This window comes from Lissotriton vulgaris, unplaced genomic scaffold (assembly GCF_964263255.1).
Source record: "Lissotriton vulgaris unplaced genomic scaffold, aLisVul1.2 SCAFFOLD_765, whole genome shotgun sequence".
Classification (NCBI taxonomy): domain Eukaryota; kingdom Metazoa; phylum Chordata; class Amphibia; order Caudata; family Salamandridae; genus Lissotriton; species Lissotriton vulgaris.
In genome coordinates this window covers 817,531-836,645 of record NW_028246657.1, presented here as the reverse complement: position 1 = coordinate 836,645, position 19,115 = coordinate 817,531, and the positions used below count along the sequence as shown (strand labels likewise).

The 19,115-nt window shown below is 45.3% G+C and overlaps 1 protein-coding gene across 1 annotated transcript in view; it reads right to left on the bottom strand.

Annotated features, from left to right (window-relative positions):
- The window catches only part of LOC147665804 (cytohesin-interacting protein-like), a gene marked incomplete at its 3' end in the record, with an annotated part of 94,583 nt that extends 79,301 nt beyond the window's left edge, over nucleotides 1-15,282 (bottom strand). The window contains exon 1 of the mRNA XM_086949473.1: nucleotides 15,099-15,282. Coding sequence (XP_086805599.1) covers nucleotides 15,099-15,269 — 171 coding nt within the window. The remainder of the gene's footprint in view (nucleotides 1-15,098) is intronic.
- Nucleotides 15,283-19,115: the final 3,833 nt, after the last annotated feature.

Genomic DNA, 19,115 nt, shown 5'->3' with positions numbered 1-19,115 from the left:
CCTGTAAAAGAGAACACAAGCAACCCCCGACTAGCACCAGAGTAGTTTGACTAAATAAAGGAGCTACAGCTTCAGTTCTATGGGGGTGTTCCTTCCAACTAAGCATTACATTGAGAAAAACACAAAGGTGGAGAGTAGAATGTTTTTCTGTGGTCAGACTATACTCTGCCCCAGTGTTGCTGTGGTGTAAAAAATATTTCCAGGAACGTTCCGGACACAGACTGTCCCCTCCTGCTTTTTATTTCTACGTGATATATTTAAATGAGGTGCCTCAAGGTGTCTTGGGTAACTACCATACGCTTGACCAGACCATGACTAGGGGTGTGAGAAGCTGCAATGCTTTTTTCTCACAAATATTGGTACAAAGATATTAAACTATGCAACCGTTGTGACGTTACACACTAATTGGGCTTTTCTGTGAAACTAAGACTTACAGAAGTTGTTCCAATATAATTTGTGCTGTTTTGCTCACAAAGATATGCTAAGTGTGCACGCATACTTTGCTCAGAAATTAAAGTGTGACAGTTTCAAAGAACTTACAATAAAAAGCTAAGCACGGTATGTACTAGCAGGCAAACTGCTTCCAGGTTACCATTGTGGCACACTTTGGCAGTACTTGTGAGAAAAGTTTAAGCACTTGGAATAAAAAAAATCTGACAATTTGCCTGCGCCATCTAACACTTGTTGGAGAAAACTGCACAACTGCATTAGAGGCGAGAAAGTGGGAACCTCGGTGAACTATAGGTAGGAGAATAATACTGAAAATTTGAGACTAAACCTGCATAAACTTTGTACGCACCTATTCATGACGCTGCAAGTAGTGGGTGGCAGCTGATCAATGGTTATAAGGTACAGTCCGTTTATACCTGCATCCCAGTTGGGAGACTGCCAACTAGCTCCTCCTTTGTAAATCTGTGTTGCCTGTCATGACCGCATCACCTGTTGCCTCTCAGTATAAGAGGAGCTCGTGTGAGAGATAGTTGGGTACATGGGATGTGGAGTGTAGGAGAGTAGGGTCTGCAATCCTATGATCACCTGGACTTTTTGCTTTTGTTTCACTGGTTTACGACTTTCTCAGGCTGTGGGCCTGCCAATCAGACCCACAGCCTAGCTGTTCTCTCGCTAAATTGCTGTGTGTACCTTAGGTGCATTACCCAATTGGAACTGGGCCACCCTGTCAGACCCTGTAACTCATCGGTGTACCCAGGGCCTACCAGGGGCTGAAGCATGTATTATGCCACCCCTGGATGGCCATCTAAATCTGACACAACTGGCTGCACGACAGCTGGGGCAACGTGGCGTCCTCGCCCGTTGCTGTAGGTATAGTATCCCTATACCTAACCTTAAAATGGACACCCGAGTTCCTATCAGTCACTCCTATGGCAGGCCTGGACAATCCTGAAGGCAGAGTGCATGGAACCGTGTGAATTGGGCTCTGGCACGAGCCGAGCCCGGTTGCAGCTTGCGGAACCAAGACCCAATGGCTGTTCCATGATAACGCATATCATATCGGTAACTTCGGTATCGCGTTATCAAGACATGTCGAGTAAGGTGTCATACGAATCGGGATGCTGCCCCCTCACCAATTCTGGCAACGAGGTTAGCATTCCGCCCTTCTAGAGGGACACGACATGTACGTAACTGTGAACCCCGGTTAAAGTTAAACGAAGCCTCAGCTCCACAAAATGGACGCTGCCACCACAGACACGAGTCTGACCTCCTGCTGCTGGGAGTCCTTCCAGCGAGGAGAGCTTGGACAAAGGGTTTCCTGTCAAGGGCGGTGTTCGCACCGTCCCAGACAGGGTTTGTGTATTCTGGGTAGGTAGGGCTTTGTGAGAAGGTGACTGCGGAGTGGCACCCCGGTGCTCACTACGCATCTGCCGGCTAGAACCAGTTCCAGGGGAGCGCAGCCCCTGACCTGGCGAAAGTCCAGCAGGGGGAGAGGGGTGTAACTACCCCCCTTCCTGGTCCCACCCTTAGGGCAGGACCTAGTCATGTACCCACCCCTTTCTTTAGGATAAAGGCCGGAGTGGGGACCCTTCCAAATTAGATCATCTTTGAATCAAGAACTACTTTCTACGAAAGGACATTTGAGACTCTTCTCAAGATTTCTCCCTTGTGGCTAAGGAGTAGTCACCCTGCATCCGCAGGCACCATCTAAGAACTCTGCGGTTTGCTGCAAGTCCTTCCTCAAGGATCCGACGGCCCAGCTCGATGAGAACCGGCTTCCCTGGCACCTCTGACCTCTACCCACGTCGTCAGCTCAGCTGAGATCTGTGGGTGCGACGAGACCTCGAGGGACTGGCCATCATCAAAACCTGCACGCTTTCTTAATCAGCACGACCATCGAAGCAATTCTCTGGTGAGTGCTCTGGGGTCTGAGAAGCCCCGACCCTGAGTAGCTCCAGCACCGAAGTGCAGTCTCCCAGCATCTCCACGATCTGCGTGGGGCCCTTCTGCCTGCTGCTCAGCACGTTGTCTGGTCACTAGCCGCTGGCTTGAGCCCTTCTTTGATGACATCCGACAACCAACGCTGCTGGTCTGGTTTCTCCAGATCGGCCCTTGCTCCCTTTTTCGAGAGGAGCACCCCGGACCCTCCTGGTCCACTCAAGACGCCATTTTAGGCCCACTACATGGCCCTGAAATCTGCCAAGGCTTGTTGCCCCAATCCTGGGCCCAGCGACTCGTGGCTAGGTAACTTCGGCATTTAGGTGCCTGCATAGCCTCCTTACTCTAGGGTCCCGAGTCCCTCGCTTCCGACTTGCCTTATCGGGTCCGCCCGAGACCACTAAACTTTCCGTGCCCTCGGGCGCTTGTTTTAAATTGTGCACTTGAAGTATTTTCTAAGAGCTTTTGTTCTGTGCTCAGTACCCTGTCCTCATAAAGAGTACAGGGCTGTTGTGATTCTAATAAATATACTGTTTATTTTCATAACACTTGTGTGGTGTCCTTTCACTTTGTGTTCCAGGGGTATGTGATGGTATTACAGCTGGCTTAACACGCCCTCTAGAGTTTAGCCCGAAGACTGCTCGTATCCACGCTACTAGGATAGCTGGGCTAAGGTTGACTTACAACCAATCACCATAAGGGTCTTTTGGAACGATACATAGTGGTCGCTAGAATAGCGAACGCTGCATATCGGGCCAACTTCTCACATTGGTGAGCAGCGGTTGGGATTTGAGCTTGCTGTTGTTTTACCACGCGTATCCTAAGAATATCTTGTGAAAGATCACATAAGTACTCCAGGTACATATAACTTAGCTTAGAATACTCTGAGTTCTACTGAACCAGCTGTTGCAGCTCCTCAAGGCTTAGCACACCTTGGCTACAACTCTTAGCAAGGGATCAGTAGGTAAACCCATAGTGTAGGTAGGTGCATCACTTACACCACACTAGAAGCAGCATGTCGGACAAAGGAGGAAACTCTGAGTCTCCCCTTGTGTCAGTCGACCCTCCACAGGTCACCTCCAGATATGCTGCACTTAGCTTCCACGAGATGCGACAGATCTGTACATCTCGGAAGTTAAAACAGGGTGCAAACCCTACCATTCCGTTTCTGATTGGTCTCTTGGAGACTTATGATGCTAGGAGGGTAACACCGACCCTTCTCATCCAGAAATGCAGATGCCTCCCCTCGAGGGAACCCGAGGTGACCCTGACCTTATCCATCTCTCCGCCGAGGGCGAAGAGGAGGACGAGGAACCAGAGACATCTGGGGACGAGGCAGACGAAGGTCCCGTCATAGTTAGTCAGCTAACTCAGGACAACTTAAGCCGGCACGAGATTGGTACTAGGGGACCCCTGGGCCCTCTCTCGGGCCAGCTTAACATTGGGAACGGACGAGTTAGGTCTCTGTCGAGAGGCTCTAACAGATCCGCTCGAACCAATGGCTCTCGAGGTTCTGCTCGAAGAGGGATGACATTACCTCAGAGGAGAATGTACGAAGCAAAGGAGAGGGAAGTCAATCTGCGGATCGAGAGGGAAGAACTTGCCCTAGCCAAAGAGAGACTCGCCTTTGCTCGAGAGCAAGAATTGAGTGGGACAATTCCCACTGGTGGCAGCATTCCCCCACGGGAACCCAGGAGTTTAGACACTAAGCACCTGAATAAGATAGTGCCCCCCTTTAAGCAAGGGGACAACATCCACAAATGGATTACTGCTTTGGAGCGGGCCTGCACTGTACCGTGCATCCCCCAGAGTCAGTGGGCAGCTATCTTGTGGCTCTCCTTTGACGGTAAAGGTAGAGATAAGCTCCTCACTACTAGAGTCGAGGACGCTAACAATTACCAGATCCTGAAGAACACACTGATTGATGGGTTCGGCCTAACCACTGAGCAGTACAGGTTGCTGTTCAGGGATACCCAGAAAACTCAGTCTCAGGACTGGTCTGATTTTGTTGATTGTGCCACTAAGGCTTTGGAGGGCTGGTTGCTGGGCAGTAAGGTTACTGATTACACAGGATTGTATAATTTGATCATGCGAGAACAGATTTTAAACAATTGTCAGAACCAGTTGTTGCATCAGCACCTTGTCGACTCGGATCTGACGTCTCCCCAAGAATTGGGAAAGAAGGCAGATAGATGGGTCAGAACAAGGGTTAAACAAAACCAGGGCCATAACCAGGGTGGTCAGAAGAAAGCAGACCAGAAGGGTAAAGATTCGAAAGGGGAACAAAATGACCAGAAGTCTTCGACAGGTCCCCAACAACCCAAAGAGGGGGGGGGTCAGGCTTCCCAGAAGAAGAAGAATCAAGAAGGCCAATCGAAAAGGTGGTGCCAATACTGTAAAAGTAAAACTCACTGGTTTAGTGAGTGCACCAAGAAAGGAGGGCAGACTCCTGCTACTGCAGCCCCTAAGGCACCTGTGCCCCCTAGTACAACCAGCAGTAGTAGTGCGCCTCCCAAGGGACTAGTTGGGTTAACCATGGGTTCTGAGGGGTGTGACAACTTAGTTGGTACACTCACTCAGGCTGTCCTTGTCTGTACAGGGGATGTGGATATATCCCCTGATGTCAGTCCCAATACTTTGGGCAAATACCGACAGACGCCTTTAATAAATGGAAGAATAGCTCAGGCCTACAGGGACACGTGTGCCAGCGTCACCATGGTGACGCCTAACTTTGTGGACCCTGGACAGATCATGCCAGGTACAGATTTCCTGGTGACCAATGCCAGCAACGTCACTACCAGTCATAGTATGGCGATTGTTGCTTTCTCCTGGGGAGGGGTAAATGGCCAGAAAAAGGTTGTTGTTAGTTCAGACCTCCCAGTGGATTGTTTGTTGGGCAATGATTTGGAGTCATCGCAATGGTCGGAAGTGGAGCAACGGACTCACATGGAGATGTTAGGCTTGCCAGCACACGTGTTTGCTGTGACCAGGTCACAGGTCAGACAATGCCCCCCTGAACAGGTGCTGGATCCTGGAACGACGGACCAGACACCTCCCAAGAAGAAGTGCAGTCGGGTTAAGGCCTCGCCTTCCCCCTTGCCCCAGGTCGAGGATCAAATCTCAGAGGAGGCTGACCTCCAGGAATTGCGGGAAACTGAACCTAAAGAGCTCGAACTTGATCAAGTTGAGTTTCTGGGCTCAGGGGGACCCACACGAGAAGACCTGGGGAAGGACCAGTTAGACTGCCCTTCCCTTGAACCCCTCAGACAGCAGGCTGCTGCTGAGGCTGCTGGGAACGCCACAGGTACCCACAAGGTATACTGGGAAGATGGACTCCTGTACACTGAGGCAAGAGACCCCAAGCCTGGCATGACCAGGAGGCTGGTTATCCCCTTGTCTCAGCGTGGTTTCCTCCTTACCTTGGCCCACGAGATTCCCTTAGCAGGACACTTCGGCCAGACAAAGACGTGGGACAGGCTTGTCTCGTACTTTCACTGGCCTCACATGAACGAAGATACCAAGGAGTTTTGCCGCTCCTGTGTCACTTGCCAAGCCAGTGGTAAGTCAGGTGGCACGACAAAGGCCCCCCTTATACCAATGCCTGTGGTGGGGGTGCCCTTTGAACGGGTGGGGATTGACATCGTCGGTCCCATGGAACCACTAACAGCATCAGGGCACAAGTTTATACTGGTGGTAGTGGATCATGCCACCAGGTATCCTGAAGCTATTCCCCTTAGGACCACTACAGCTCCTGTGGTGGCAAGAGCCCTAGTTGGAGTATTCTCCAGAGTGGGCTTCCCTAAGGAGGTCGTCTCCGACAGAGGTGCAAACTTCATGTCGAGCTACTTAACTGCTATGTAGAAGGAATGTGGTGTTAACTACAAGTTCACTACACCCTATCACCCACAATGCAATGGGCTTGTTGAGAGATTCAACAGGACCCTGAAAGGGATGATTCACGGACTACCTGAAAAGCTTCGGCGTAGATGGGACGTCCTGATCCCCTGCCTTTTATTCGCTTACAGAGAAGTCCCACAGAAGGGGGTTGGCTACAGCCCTTTTGAACTTCTGTACGGGCATCCTGTAAGAGGACCCCTGTGTTTGGTGAAGGAAGGATGGGAGAGACCTCTCAAAAAGCCTGCCACCAGCATAGTGGACTATGTGCTTGGCCTCCACTCGCGGATGGCTGAATACATGGAGAAGGCATCCGAAAACCTTAAGGCCAGCCAAGAACTCCAAAAAGCTTGGCATGACCAAAAGGCTGTCTTGACTGTTTACCAGCCCGGACAGAAGGTGTGGGTGTTGGAGCCAGTGGCCCCAGCAGCACTCAAGGACAAATGGTCCGGGCCCTACACCATCCTGGAGAAAAAGGGAGAGGTCACCTACCTGGTAGACCTGGGAACTCCCCGGAGCCCCCGCAGGGTGCTCCATGTCAACAGGCTCAAAGCATATGTCGACAGGAAGGACATGAGTTTGCTCATGGCCATAGATGAGGGACAGGAGGAGGAGAGTGACCCTCTCCCCGACCTGCTCACTCAGAATCCTGACGATGGATCGGTAGACGGTGTTGTCTTTTGTGGCAGCCTCTCCGAACATCAACAGGAGGATTGTAAACAAGTTCTTCTATCCTTCCGGCATATGTTCTCTCTAACACCCAGTCAGACCAATTGGTGCACGCCATTTTAGGCCCACCACGTGGCCCTGAAATCTGCCAAGGCTTGTTGCCCCAATCCTGGGCCCAGCGACGCCGACAGCTTCAACCTTCGTGGGACAGCTCGCACCTCCATCCTGGTCGCCGACAACGCCTCCTGGTCCGTGAGACTGCAGAGCCTAGCGTCGCCCACTCACCTAGTCGAGGTGACGGCCATCCGGTGCCTTCCTGGTACCCTCTGACTACTGGCTAGTAGTACGAACTTGGTCCCCTCTGCTTTCAGGTATCAACAATCACTGATCCAGGCTTGGATCTCTACGAACTATTCATCACTGGTCGCCGGCCAGCAACTCCTTTTCATCCAGCTCCTGGCTCGTCAGCGAAGACCCCCGATGCCTGTAAGACTTGTGCAGCCGCAGCCCTTGTGGCTAGGTAACTTCGGCATTTCGGTGCCTACATAGCCTCCTTACTCTAGGGTCCCGAGTCCCTCGCTTCCGACTTGCCTTATCGGGTCCGCCCGAGACCACTAAACTTTCCGTGCCCTCGGGCGCTTGTTTTAAATTGTGCACTTGAAGTATTTTCGAAGAGCTTTTGTTCTGTGCTCAGTACCCTGTCCTCATAAAGAGTACAGGGCTGTTGTGATTCTAATAAATATACTGTTTATTTTCATAACACTTGTGTGGTGTCCTTTCACTTGGTGTTCAAGGGGTATGTGATGGTATTACAGCTGGCTTAACACGCCCTCTAGAGTTTAGCCCGAAGACTGCTCGTATCCACGCTACTAGGATAGCTGGTCTAAGGTTGACTTACAACCAATCACCATAAGGGTCGTTTGGAACGATACATAGTGGTCGCTAGAATAGCGAACGCTGCATATCGGGCCAACTTCTCACATGGAGTACATCCAGTTTTGGCTTCCATTGTATGCTTTTAGTCCCTGAGGATGTAGGATGATTACTGAGTTTAGTGGTAGCCAGAGCTTCTGTCTTCCATTCCAGAAAGTGCCTCAGTGCTACTCTCCTTTTCACACTTCCCACACAAACCATTGTAAAATCAAAAAGCATGTGTCTAGTTTTCATCCACATAACCTTGAATGGAGCGAAAGTCCCTGCTGGAAGCATATGATAATATCCCACTAAAATAAAGAACCATTTGCAATAGCATGGCAAAAGCCATATACCTGTAATGGAGAGATGGATTGCCTGCTTTCTCCTTATGATGTGTGTCCAGAGCTGCTGGAGAAGCAAGAGCCTCTAGCTGCCTAATTGGCCTGGGGATGTCTGCTTCCTATAAATAAGATAAAAGGGATGCCTGCCATGCCCAAGGAAACCAGAATGACAGGGCACATTTGGAAGCTGGTTGTCAAAGAAGTTTAACCGCCTACAAGAACCTGCTCATTAGTTCCCTCAAAAGTTTGATGGCAACTTTAAATCTGAGTATCAGATGGATTGGAACAAACTGCTACTATTTCTGAATATAAGCGGCCCCTTTTGTCCTATTCAAGCAAAGGGAAATTCCAGAGGCAGGATACTTTAACTGTATCCCCTAAAGGAGTAGTAAATATACTCTGCTGCTGAGAAAATTCCTTTGCTGATGCTGCAGCCTGAAGATTGAAGGGATTAGAGTGCCTGGCTTGTAAAGAGCTTATCATATTTCAGTTCAGAGGCTGAATCCAGCACTCCAGTGTGTTGCCATGAGGAACTGTGCTTGTTAGAGACTGCTGAGACTGGACACATGGAAACTCTTCCCAACTAAAGTGATACTGCAATTGTCGAGTGAAGCATGGTGTTTGTGAAGAGAGGGAAGACACTGTTGAGCAGACTGCTAGATTAACATGGTGTCCCGATACGTATTATGTGTGTTTTTCCCTAAGTAGAGCATGCTTTGGTCATAACCCCCTCAAAGATCGGTGTGAGAAATTCTGTTGTTGGTTGAAGGGGGGTGACCCTTTTCAAGGAACAGTCACAATCCGTCAGGATGAACCACAACAGTCATTAATTAAACTGTGCTTAATCCTCTGGTAGCTTGGCACTAAAGCCGTCTGGCTTAATTTAGAAGCAATGTGTAAAATATGTATGTGATACACAAAAAGTATTAAAGTGAAAACGCAATGCAAGAAAAATCCCACACCAATTTAAGAAATATTAACATAATTTCGCACCAAATCAACAAACATTCAGTCAGTAGACCTGGAGTTATGAATTTTTATAGTTTAAGGAAAAAAATAGCAGCCTAAATAACAAAGCACCAACCACTGACATCAAGTTGCACAAGACCGGGTCAAAGTTGAAAAATATGTCTGACTGCAATGGGTCACAAGTCTGATACAAAAAGTGGATTGGTCCCTCTCGGCGCTTACCTTCAGAGTTAAGAGTATCTTCTTCGGGGAACCGCTGGACTAAGTTTCAGTGAAGATTTCTATAATTGGACTTAGTCTCTTTTTTGGATGTCAAAAAATTCCAGCGGGACGAAGGTGGAGCCTGTAGCCACCAATAGTTCCAGTATTCCAGATACCCTTTTGCCTAAGGACCGCTGAACAGGATTTTCTGCAGCAGAGAAAAGGGTAGGGGGAGCTGCCTCAAAGTCAGGCCAACCAGCGATGCACCTTGGGTGGATAGATAAGCAGGTTGGTCCCCGTCTTCTCTTGGTGCTCAGAGCAGTTTTAGCCCAAAATATCCTGTGTCAAGTTTTGGATTTTGGCTGTCAGGGCACATTAAGCACCACCACCAAGGATTCAGGACTGGAGGGGCACCACTTGAAGGTGAGGACTCACTTAGACTGGGGAGGTGGCCAGAGCCTTTTCTGTTCCTGAGGCTTGGATCAGGCAGTCCACCAACTTACCCTTGCAATCACTCTGCTAGGTCTAGGTTCAAGTGTAGAAACAAGGATCAAGAAACAGGGCAGGCTTCTGAGGGTTCAAGGCAGGTTCCAGGTAGCAAAGCAATCCTTCCATGAGCTGCAAAGCAGTTTTGTGGAGTTTACATCAGGCCATAGCAGCAGGCAGTACTCTGGGAGTTCTTCCGCAGGTCCAGGAAGTGAACTGAAGAGTGGGTCTGAGGGTCCCCATTTTACACATGTTGCCTCCTTTGAAGTAGGAGAAGTTTCTGGAGAATTCCCTTTCAAGGGCTTGCGGTTTCCTGCTACCCCTGCCCTGGCTCCAAGTGTGCTGCATGAACAATGCAGTGGTGGCAATTCCTTTGTGTGAAGGCAGAGTAAGGCCTATTCAGTTGCAATCAGGACTGTGATCAGCTCCACCCCCATCCTGCCAGTTGATAGCCCATCCAGGCACACCTATTCCCTCTATTTTATGACTGTCTGGGAGGAACAAACATAGTCCAACTGCCATCTACACCCAGTCATGTGACCTTTTAGGGCAGGAAAATGCACATTTTCTAAAATTGCCATTTTCATTGTTGTAACTAAAAATGCAAATGTTACTGTTAAAGAGGACTTGTATTTAAGAATGTTCAGACACCTACCACAAAATGCTTTCCTATTCGCAATCCAAGGATAGCTCCTATTAATTGTAATAAGGCAACACTATTTTATCCTTTGGAAGAGGTAGGCCTCACAGTAGTGAAAAACTAATTTAGATGTTTTTCACTACCAGGACATGTAAAACTTAAAAGTACATGTCCAGCCTTTTATTTACAATCTACCCTGCTCCGTGGGCTACCTAGGGCCTACCCTAGGGGTGACTAATATGCAATAAAAGGGAAGTTTAAGGAATGGCAAGGGGGATATATTGGCAAGTCGAATTAGAAGTTCAAGAAGCATTCAGGCTGCAAAGGCAGACCTAGGGCTACCTAAGCGGGTAGCACAATATGTGCTGCAGGTCCACTAGTAGCATTTGATTTACATGCCCTTGGTGTACAAAGAACTTCTATGTACATTAAATATGCCAAACCGGTGTGTGCCAATTTTAACAAATTTAAAGGAGAGATCAAAAGCACTTTAGCATTGATTAGCAGTGGTAAAGAGTCCTAAAGCCAACCAAAATGAATTAAGCAAAAAGTGAAGGGGTGGAGGCAGAATGCTTGAGGGTGACCCTGCAGAGAGGGCCAAATCTAATAGTCTGTGAGCTCTGTTAAAAACGCTACACAGGAGCTCACATCCTGCCCACACTGCAATCTCATTTGCTTGAGATGCAAGTTATCTACTGCGTGCCCAGTGCAGCCTCCCCATCGAGGGGACCATCCCTGTGAAGGGCCTTGACTCTCTGAGCTGTAAGCTGCAGCTGCAACTTCTCATCTGCATTTACCATGATAACCAGAGAGATCACCCCTGAACCACACAGTCTGTATAGTGTGGTCAGTGTTTGCAGTCAGATAACTGAGATGTGTGCCCTTACCCCTACCTATGAGCCTGAAATCCGATTATGAAATTATACAACAAACAATTTTGTAATTGGCTTACTGCAATCTCTAACAGAATGGCATCTATTCTGGAAACATGCACATAAGTGTATAATGAAGGGTAAGCAGTTTTATTTAACATAAATGCAGTGTTATCTTGTTTATTAGGAGTACTGCCTAAACATTATGGCCCACATGCATCAAGCACTTTTTCATTCGCAAACGGTGCGATTCCTTAAAATCGGCCGTTTGCGAATGCAAAAGTGCTTTTTGGGATGCATGAAGCAATTTTAGAATTCGCAACATTGTTGCGAGTTCTAAAATTGCGGGTGCTTTTAAGAAGTCGCAGATGTGCGACTTCTTAAAAGCAATGCATCATTACTTTGACAAGTGGAAATTCGCAATTAGGGTTCCAAATTTACCGAGTGGTTGAACCACTCGGTAAATTTGGAAAAAGTGTTTAAAATGCTTTAAATGTTTTTTTTTCAACATTCATGTTTCACACACACATGTCCTTAGGAGATGTGTGTGTGAAACATGATGCGAAAAATACATTTCAGGGGTGCATGGGGGGGTCCTTTGGACCCCCCCCCTGCACTCATGAAATTTTCTAAGTGCCACTCGCAATTTGCATTGACTCCTATGGGCCTTTTGGCCCATAGGAATCAATGGGAATTGCGAAAATTAACTTAAGAATTCGGTATTTCTTTGGGATTCGGTAAAAATTGCGATTTTTACCGAATCACAAAGAAATACCGAAAAAAATGATGCATAGCATTTTGCACTTCTTAATTTGCGATTCCTTATTTTTCGCAAATTAAGAAATGCAAAATGACACAATGATGCATGTGGGCCTATATTTCTAGTGAGCGATACAAGTGGTAGCTGCACTAAAACATATACCACGCATCACCTTCCAAAAGTAAGCCTTGACTCTTTTATTTTACTACCTTCTGAAAGTCAAAAGGAAAAAGGGAAGTACTTGGAAATCAAGAGAGAGGCAATATATTGTTCTGTGGTTTTAAAGGCAATGGAAATGGTAGTCATGCAAATTGCCTTGTTATCCTTGAGATACACATGCCCCAAAGAATTGACCTGTCACAGGTAGATGTTTGGACACAGATCCCTTGATAAAAATAAGTTTTTTGATTTTCATTTAAATTTATCATGGGACTGAGGGTCAAGGTAGGTCCCCCCTGCCCCATGATGCACGTTGTCCTATTCCCAGCATAGGGGCGCATTACAATGTTGGGGGGATCGCTACCGGCAAGTTGTCTGTGGCGAGCCGCCTGACAATCAGACTCAGTGGCCCGACCTCCGCATTACGATGCAGTCGGTCAGACTGCTGTGGCCTGGGGAAAAAGCCTACGCCTCCAACAGGATCAGAGATCCTGTTGGGGCGTTGGTCAGACAGATAATCCCCAAATGTCAGGCTTATAATGTCCGTTCCCAAAAGCCTTTCCATGTCAGCCTTTCCAACATTGAAAGGCTGTCGGAAAGTGACTTTGGTGGGCAGGGCCCGCTTCCCATCGCAGGCTTTACTATGAGGCCGGGGGGGCACCTGTGAACATCCATGCACCATTTGGCAGGCACCATGCTCACCGCATGGTGCCTGCAACACGGTGCATGGATCTTTAAAAAGTATTTTTCTTCTATTGCGGTTTGTGCTGCAGCCCACAATTCAACAATGGATAAAAGGGGCTAAAGCTCCACAGTTCAAATAAGTGCTTTGATGTTTTTTAAATGGAGCCATGTATACTTCTTGTACTCACAAATCTGCAGACAATCGCAAATTTACAATCCAGATAGCTCTAAAATGTCATCTCATAATGCCCTTCCCTGAATCCATTTAAATTAATTTTTTTTAAAAAAATACCGAACAAATCGACAAGAAATACACAAAAGCAAAATCCTTAAGTTAAGTTCCAACTTCGTTCAAAATTTGGCGTAATTCCGTTCAGATGTTTTGGTCTGTATCAATGAGCAAATAAATGGGAAAAAATTATAAATTACATTTTTGTCCACTCCCTCTTTTTCTTGCCCCACTTGATGGATCTGCACATAAATTACCGTGAAGAACCTAAAGTGCATGGACATTTTTTGAAAAGTTTTGTACAGATTCGTCAAACAGCACTAAATGCATTAGGAAAACGAAGAATGCCTTTCCTGTGGAAAATCAACCTAACCAGAACTAAATTTGCACTATAAATTATATAAATATATTAAGGAGGTGGTAAAGGGAAGAAAACAATAAGGGGCATATTTACTAGCAGCTGGCGGAGCGCCGTTTTACAGCAAAATTGGTAGCGCCTTGCTCCATCAGTAACAAAACGCAGGGATGCACTGTATTCACAAGAATGTGGCGCACCCCATTTATTTCAACTAGCGCTGGCGGAAAAGCAGCTGCCTAGCGCCATTTGCAAGGATGCCTGCACTGCAGGGGTGATTGTTTATGTGCAGGAAGGGATACCTTCCTACACATAAGCAATCTTTACAGCCGATTCGCTGTTTCTATGTGTGCTGCAAATTGCAGCACACATGGATAGAGCAAAATAGGTAGAGAAATGTAACATTTCTCCTCGTATCACATGCTTAAGACCAGATATTCCCTAACAATATTTTTGCTGCTGCCCCATACTTTGTAAATATGGAGCAGCATCAAAAAGCATAGGGTGTTGCGGCGGAACACCTACTGCACACCCATTGCACACTCTTATCACGATAAATGCTGCGTGAATTTGAGCATTATTTACAAGGCAACATTAGGCCACATTAAGTGGCTTAACAGTTCTGTGTAAATAAGCCGAAGGACTTACCGCCACCAGAACATCAGAAAAAGTGACGTTCTGGTGGTGTTAACACCTTGTAAATATGCTCTTAAGTGTCTTACCTGCTGTGTAGACTATGCAGTGTAATGGCATGCCACATGTAGTGCCACAGTGACATAGCCTGGTATATGCTGTGACTTTAGATACACTTACATGCAACGAACTAACACAGAACCCACTAAACATACAGCAAAACAAAAGTCTAACATAATGCCACGTAACATATTGCATTAAATAAAAAAAAAAAAAATAAAAAATATATATATATATATATATATATATATATATATATATATATATATATATATATATATATATATATATATATATATATATATTTATATTTGCCAATTCAAGCAAAAGCTGTTGTAACACTACCTATAGAATTAAATGTATTTGCCAATTCAAGCCAAAGCTGTTGTAACACTACCTATAGAATGAAATGCCCAATGTGAATATACACGGGCCGATGAATCAGACAGCCACGAAGAGGGCTTTCAGTGTGTACACCTCTTCTAACAAGCACCTTGTTAGGTTATGAATCACCGTTTCCTGTGCTTCTCAGCCAGCTATCAACCGAAAGTAAGGTTAACGCTGAAAAACAACTCGTCGGCTTAAAAGGGAGGTAGAATTTTCAAGAGCTAAACATTTAAAATCCTTAAATCGAATATCTGCTTAAGACGCGGCAATATAAAACTCCCTCCAACTGTCATTCCAGAACAAAGCTGATGTTTTCCTTTTTTCTCAAGCATTTATTTTCAGTTCTTAGATTGGTGATAATAATACTTATTTTATTTTAATTAAAAATGTACTACTCACAAAAACAGAGGCATCGGTTTGGGATTTCGCTTATCGTTTTAAGGAACCGACGCTCACCTTTTTGCGACTTCGAGGCAAACTTCCTCCTACGCGTTCCCCTGTAGGAATCTTTCTGTTATCGATGTCACTGGCGCACGTCAGCTGATGTAAAGAATTAGCAGTCGCGACATCACAGCTGCCCGCACCTTTGTCACTGCTCGTCTTCCTAATAAGCCTCCTGGTAGACATTTTGGATGATTGCTCTTCAGAATACCCCTGCTAAGTAACCTTGCAAATAAGGCAAACTTGCCTTCTCACTACCAAGCAATCAGACACTTCGACCTCAAAGGAGTGCACGTGACTTCGGTGGTTTTCCTGTGCAAGAACAATAATTGCTTCCTGCAGAGCATAAGTAGGTCTAAAACCTTATTTAAAACTGTAGATACGCCATCTATCAAACTGTCAGTTAAAGAAATGTGTATGTGGTTTTTCAGCACTAGAACCTGCCTCAATATTGTACAACATGGATGCAAGTAAGTATGTATGCCTGCAAAATCGACTTCGCTTGGAAAGAACTGCTCTAGAACTAAAGTGACATATACTGTCGGGCTGGCCAGTGTGCCCTGGGAACTGTGAAGACAGTTATCTATCAAAGCAACCTTGTGTTCTCACCTCAGCTCAATATCAGTCCTTATGGCCAAAAACTAAGTAGCTTAGATATTATTTAACATGCTTGTATTTCTTTTAAGTTGCTAACATGAAATACTATTAAATAGATATCATTGTTCTACTAAGTTACACTTGACTGTCTGTCCCATTCCAGCCACCAAACGTGTTGGGCCCACTCCTTATAATTTAACAAGTTCCTTGGGAATTCAATATGGTAGCAAGGGTGGGAGGGAAGAAATAAGAGGCAGATTCCATCCTATTCTAATCAAGAGGCTTTCTAGAGCGCATGCCCATCGAGAAGGGCCTCCCAGTGCTAAAAACCAGCATCGGGTACTAATCAAGCTAATCAAGTTAGCTGAACAGAACGTTTTTTAACAATGACCAGAATTTAGGTTCTGACTCCAGTTTCTCAGTGACGACACTGAATATTTGAAAACACTTTACCTGACACATTAATTGATTTTAGACATAGAAACCAAAAAAGTGCACATTGCCCATGTGAGATGAAGTGATACAGCAGTTGAGACAAGTGAAGTAAAACAGCACCTTAAAAGCATGCTAGAAAGTGTTAGAAAAAGAGAAATGCATTGCTAACTGATTATAATGCTTATTAATCGGTTTACATAAAAATATTACTTATGAAAATTATGTTCTATTATTCTGTTACTGGTTAAACTAATGGTGCTAATGCCTTAGCATTTCTATTGCTTTACATTGAAATGCATCATGAATAGATTGTGGAGCATCCGATAAAATTAGTTAGGAAGCTGAAATTTACAAATGTGATAGTGAAGACTGTAATGATTATAGAGGACAAGGAACCATTTTAGTAAAATGTTTTTTAAGAATAATTTACATTAAGGATGTTGAAATTTGTGGCAGTAGACCATAGTTAACGTTAATCCATTTTGTGTAATAATACGTTGGAGAAGCATTATCATTTTTCTCTTATTTTGACATGAAGATTTTATTAAGTGTATTTGATTCTAATTAAGTTTTATTAGTTTAAAGCTGTCATATCCATTTTAAGGCCTGTTAAACATGTTCTTTCCTAAAGCTGCCTTTTTCCCTGTCGATAAATACAATGGTCCCATGACATTTCTGCAAGTGTTGCCTTATTTGTTCTGTACATGTATCATCTTATTTTTAAAGGACATTTATTTATGAGTTCACTGTGAAATAGTCTGGTGAGAATGTGAACCATAACCAAATGGCTTGGATTTATACAATGAAAACTTCTTACAGCTGACAAACCTGTACGCAGGAATAACCAAATTGTATTTAGTGTACTTAAACTAATCATACAATAGACTGACTTGTGGAGTGGTACTACATCCCTAACGAGTCATAAAGACATAAAATAAGAAACCCAAAGGAGGGGTAACACTATTATTTTTCCTTTTTTTGAAAGGTGTACTAGACGCCATACTTTTTTTTCTAATCAAAAGGACTGAATGCTTTTCCTAGGTTTACAAACCATCCTTGATCTCTTCATTTGGACCGCCTTTTGCTGCTGCCTTTGGCTGCTGCCTTAAGAAGAGAGCTGGAATCATTCTTTGCTGAACTATATGATTTTGTCTTACTCCCCTTTTTGCTCATGTTATGGCTCGCCCTTAGGGGACATTTATTTGATGTTTGCTTTAGAACCTTTGGATGCTGTTAGAGTAATGAACCATTTTCTGCCTTTAATGGTGGTAAGAATCTGTACCCTTGAATTTGATGACTATTTTAAAAATATTTTCTTTTGGATTCGCATCTCTGACTAAATGTGAAGTCTTGTACTACTTGTTGTAATATTCCTGACTGCAAAAGCTTAAGCAATTGTTTATCTGTATTGATTTCAGATCATTAATACAATAATCCAAATGTCACAGTCTATTATTCTGTCCTGATGTTCTTTCATTGAACTGTGCTATTTGCCATTTAAATACCATTGCGTTAAAGGGAGAATCAACAAATCTTTTCAGAGTATCAAGTTCTGCTTCTTTTATTCTGTGTTGTGGTAGCCGAGCTCCTAGTCTGCTTATTTCAGTTAAACCTAACTTCTTTAGCAGGTTGGCTTTTTGCATTGCAATAGTTTATTTCTATAGCACAGTCCAGAGAGTGGTGTATTTGAATCTGATCTCAAACTTGTGAGTTACTCACCAATTAATGGTGCTCATTGGGTGGCTAATGTGGTGCTTTGGACACCCGAATTCCCAACTATCGGAGGAGAAAAATACATCAAAGGACCATTCACCTCTGTGGTGAGGGTAAAGCTGTGATCTGTCTAACTGTAGAGGGCCAAGTACAGAGATAGGGATAAATGAGTATGTAGCAGAAGTATGTGATAAAATTAAAACTATCATAATGCTTTCGCTGGATCACTAATATGCTTTGGGAGCGTGTTCCTGAGCTTGGGAATCAAGAATGTGAAAGAGCTTCCTCCGCTCCTGGTTCTCTTTATCGTGGGTACTGCAAACAGCTGCTGGCTGTTTGAGCTCAACGTTCTTGGAGTGTTGTAGGACATAGAACCCCTTTTATACATCGCTTGATGAGCCAGGCAAAGAGCCTTGAAATTAATTATTTTGAGCACTGGTAGCTAATGCAGGCTTGTCAGGGATGCACTTGTGGATTAGTATCTGGCGATTTTCAACAATATAAAAGCGTGGCATTCTGGATGACCTGTAGTCTTTTTGTGACAGTCTTGGGACTTCCAAATCAATCAAACATTTAGAGAGCATGGCAGCTCACCAGTGAGGCTCTCAAGGTGCAGGAGATGTTGGCAGCTGCGTGGTGGGTTGTTCATTAGAACATCCAGGTCTTGAGTACTTTCATGACTTGCTGAAGTGATAATGTTGTCCTGAGGTGCAGGGGAAGGTTGTTCCATGGCCTTGCTGCCAAGTGCAAGAAGGAACATCCTCTGTTGTTGGTTCAGCGCATCCATTGGGTGTCTGCTAGGGAGGGGGAAGCAGATCTAAGGTGTCAGGTTAGCTGGTGGAAGGTCAGGTGTTAGTTGATGTATGCTGGTCCTTTGTTGTGCAGGGCCTTATAGAAACTCTGGGCATAAAATCCGCTCCCCTCGCGGAGTTTGCGAATTTTGGCAACTCTGTGTTCTATGTAGAACACAGAGTTACCGAAAAGCTTCACGTTCCACAACGGAACAGAGTCTTTTTAGTTTTCGGGCGCTCAAAATGCATTTTTGCGCATTCGGGAGCAACTTACCAGGATGCCTACATTCGTCGACGAAATTTCCCAAGCGTTCGCGAGCGGCACAAGATTTGGTAGCCTGCCGCATGGTCCCATGAGAGTGTGTGATTGCAAACACGTGATTCGGGCATGCCATCAGACTACCAACAGAAGTTTTGCGAAGATCGCGATCCCGAACCTTCCGAATTTGCAATATGGAGAAGAATCTCTCTCAAGCAACATCAAAACCTTCTCGAA